Source organism: Triticum aestivum, chromosome 7B (assembly GCF_018294505.1).
Source record: "Triticum aestivum cultivar Chinese Spring chromosome 7B, IWGSC CS RefSeq v2.1, whole genome shotgun sequence".
In the NCBI taxonomy this organism is placed as follows: Eukaryota; Viridiplantae; Streptophyta; class Magnoliopsida; order Poales; family Poaceae; genus Triticum; species Triticum aestivum.
The window spans coordinates 702,233,047-702,235,800 of record NC_057813.1 but is presented as its reverse complement, the minus strand read 5'-3'; the positions used below and the strand labels follow the sequence as shown (position 1 = coordinate 702,235,800).

Sequence of the window (2,754 nt, the reverse complement as noted above, 5' to 3'; positions counted from 1 at the left end):
AGCCGCCGGACTATCTGTACTTCTATTTCTCTTCTTCTGTACATCGACGCTCAAAGCTTCAAAAAGAAAAAGAAAAAAGAACTGAGAAGTAACAATCAACCCATCCTCGGAGAAACACTGCTACGGAAAGTTACTGGATTCAGTTTTTAGTTATTGCTCCTGTACCATGGTGCCTACTACGTAGCCAAATCGTAACTAGAATCAAGCATACATATAAAAATAGAGGAAATCACGCATAGCATATAAAAAAAGACGAGAAAAGGTGGGGAAACAACCAGGCGGACCTAGCATGAACAATTTCTGGCGACCTCGCCGCAGGAGACAAAGGAAAATAGCCGGCCACATCCATGCGACTCTGGCACCACTCTCCTCTCTGTTTTGGTACAGATTCCAGCTGAGATATCAGCATTCACATTGAGTTGAATCAAAAAGTCGGGTTACAAGGAAAACAAAAGATACAAGCACAACCATACAATTTAATTTGTGCACGCATAGGGTAGTGACACTCGCACTTATTACATAATATGGAGTATATGGAAGTTCGACATATGAAATGAACAAAGGAGTTGGAAATGGAGTGTGTGCACGTGTTGATAACTTGAGCAAAGGGTCCATACTGACCATTTCAGTTCTTCATGGTGCCACCAAGGAGGCTATCCAGTTGCTTAGAGAATGGCTCCGACAGATGCGGATTCTCTGGAACTTTAATGGGGTTGAATGTCCCACCTGGAGAGTTTAATGCGATAGCTTGGAGACCCTAGCACATCGAAAGATATAGGGATACACTGAATTAGTTAGTAAGAAGCAATGATTTTGACTCGAATTGCTCCTCTTTACTTCATACATACCTGGTTATATGCATCCCCACCGACAGTAAATGTATGGACAGGCACTTTGGAGATAAACTTCTCGGTTCCATCAAAGAAGTCGCCCTTGTTTATCAATCCATCAGAGAAGAACAAGATCACGCCATTGCGATAACCACGGTTAGTGACCATTTTATTTGCCTCGACAAGGCCCGATGCCATTTTTTTAGTGCAGGTCATCCTGCGCCAGGCGAACCCATTGTAGCTAGTATCCTTTTTATCAGCTAAGTCAACTACTTTCATGTCTGATGTGAACGTGTTAGGAGTTGACATGACGTAGATGTAACCCATGCAGCTATCAGCGAAGTGGGTGAGCTTCTCTTGTACCAACCAAAAGACCCCATTATCTACAGTATGCCAAGCTGGGGTCGATTGAGTGGAGTCAAAGGCATACACAATCACCACATCTAGTGGCTCCCTTCCTATAAATCATTATGGATACTTGGTCATTCACATATCCTATTATGCATATTCTTGATGATCACTATTAAACGTGGATCGAATTGGATGCCGTCCTTATGTACGTTTACCTGAAATGGGTGGCTTCTCAATGTCCTTGAGGGTGCCGTCCAGGAGGCTGTCTAGTAGCTTCGAGAAGGGTGCCGATAGAATTGGCCTTTCTGGAACAGGGGTAATGTGAAACTTCCCGCCAGGAGAATTTTCTGCAGCGGAGTGGAGAACCTAGCAAATACATGGTACCCATGTATAAATTAAATGTATTTAAGCCCATCATGGTTTGGACCAAATCAACTCTGATTCGATACATACATGGTTATATGCGTATCCGCCGAGAGTAAACGTGTAGACGGGTACTTTGGAAATGAATTTCTTGGTTCCATCGAAGAAGTCTCCTTTGTTTATCAATCCATCAGAGAAGAGTAAGATGATGCCATTGCTGTGCATACGGTTGCTGATCATTTTATTGGCCTCGTCGAGGCCTGATGCCATGTTTTTAGTGCAGGTTGTCGTGCACCACTTGTTGGATCCCTTGTAGCCAGTTGCCTTTGTGTCAGATGAGTCAACCATTTTCATGTCCGACGTGTATGTGTTAGGGGTCGACATGACGTAGATGTAACCCATGCAGCTGTCGGTGAAGTGGGTGAGCTTCTCTTGCACCAACCAAAAAATCCCCTCATCCACTGTGTCCCAGGCTGGGGTCCGGTTAGTGCAATCAAAGGCATACACAATCACCACGCTCAGTGGTCCGCTTCCTGCAAACCAGTTGGACAATTTATTCACACATAATAACACACACACACACACACACACACACACACACACACACACACAGTGATAACCACCCCTGGCTTATTGAAGTGGATACCCGTATATACCTGAACTGACACGGGAAAGCTTGTCTTGAGCATGGAGGGAGTTCGAGTAAGCGCTCGAGGACCTCACCGTTATGGCATGCCCCCCCTGGCACACATACAATTACTTATTAATCTGATCCAGATTTTGACTAGAGCCCCTATATAAATTATTTAAACTGGGTTATGTCTCCTTTTGTGTTTGCTGGGATTTAACCAGGACACAACACAGAGAAGTATTCTGGGAGCATGATGTGGCTATTGACGTGGCTACCAATGTAGAAAACCCTTCTTGCTGATGTTTTATTTTTATTTTGCAGGGATTCTTTCTGAAGATCGAAGAGACTGGACATTAGTTCAGTGTTCAGTTCCAACTGCCGTCCATCATCACTCAATAATAGTGGACAGTTTATTATTATCAATTTTATACGAGAATATATAGTGGACAGTTTATTACAATTTACAAACTGGTAGACACCATACATATATAGTCCATTTGGAGACTGAAGCTTAGGGTATGTATTTATCTATGAAAAGTCATTACTCGTATATTGTCTAGTGGTAAGATACTTTTTGCA

General features: G+C 43.1%; 1 protein-coding gene across 1 annotated transcript; it reads right to left on the bottom strand.

Annotated features, from left to right (window-relative positions):
- Positions 1 to 494: 494 nt before the first annotated feature.
- On the bottom strand, positions 495 to 2,233 carry LOC123158528 (uncharacterized). The gene is made up of 5 exons (XM_044576476.1): positions 2,191 to 2,233; positions 1,635 to 2,077; positions 1,397 to 1,547; positions 849 to 1,288; positions 495 to 757 (listed from the first exon to the last, which is right to left on the bottom strand). The coding sequence occupies exons 1-5, from the start codon at positions 2,231 to 2,233 to the stop codon at positions 626 to 628; spliced, it is 1,209 nt and encodes a 402-aa protein (XP_044432411.1). The 3' UTR covers positions 495 to 625.
- Between the last annotated feature and the right edge of the window lie 521 nt (positions 2,234 to 2,754).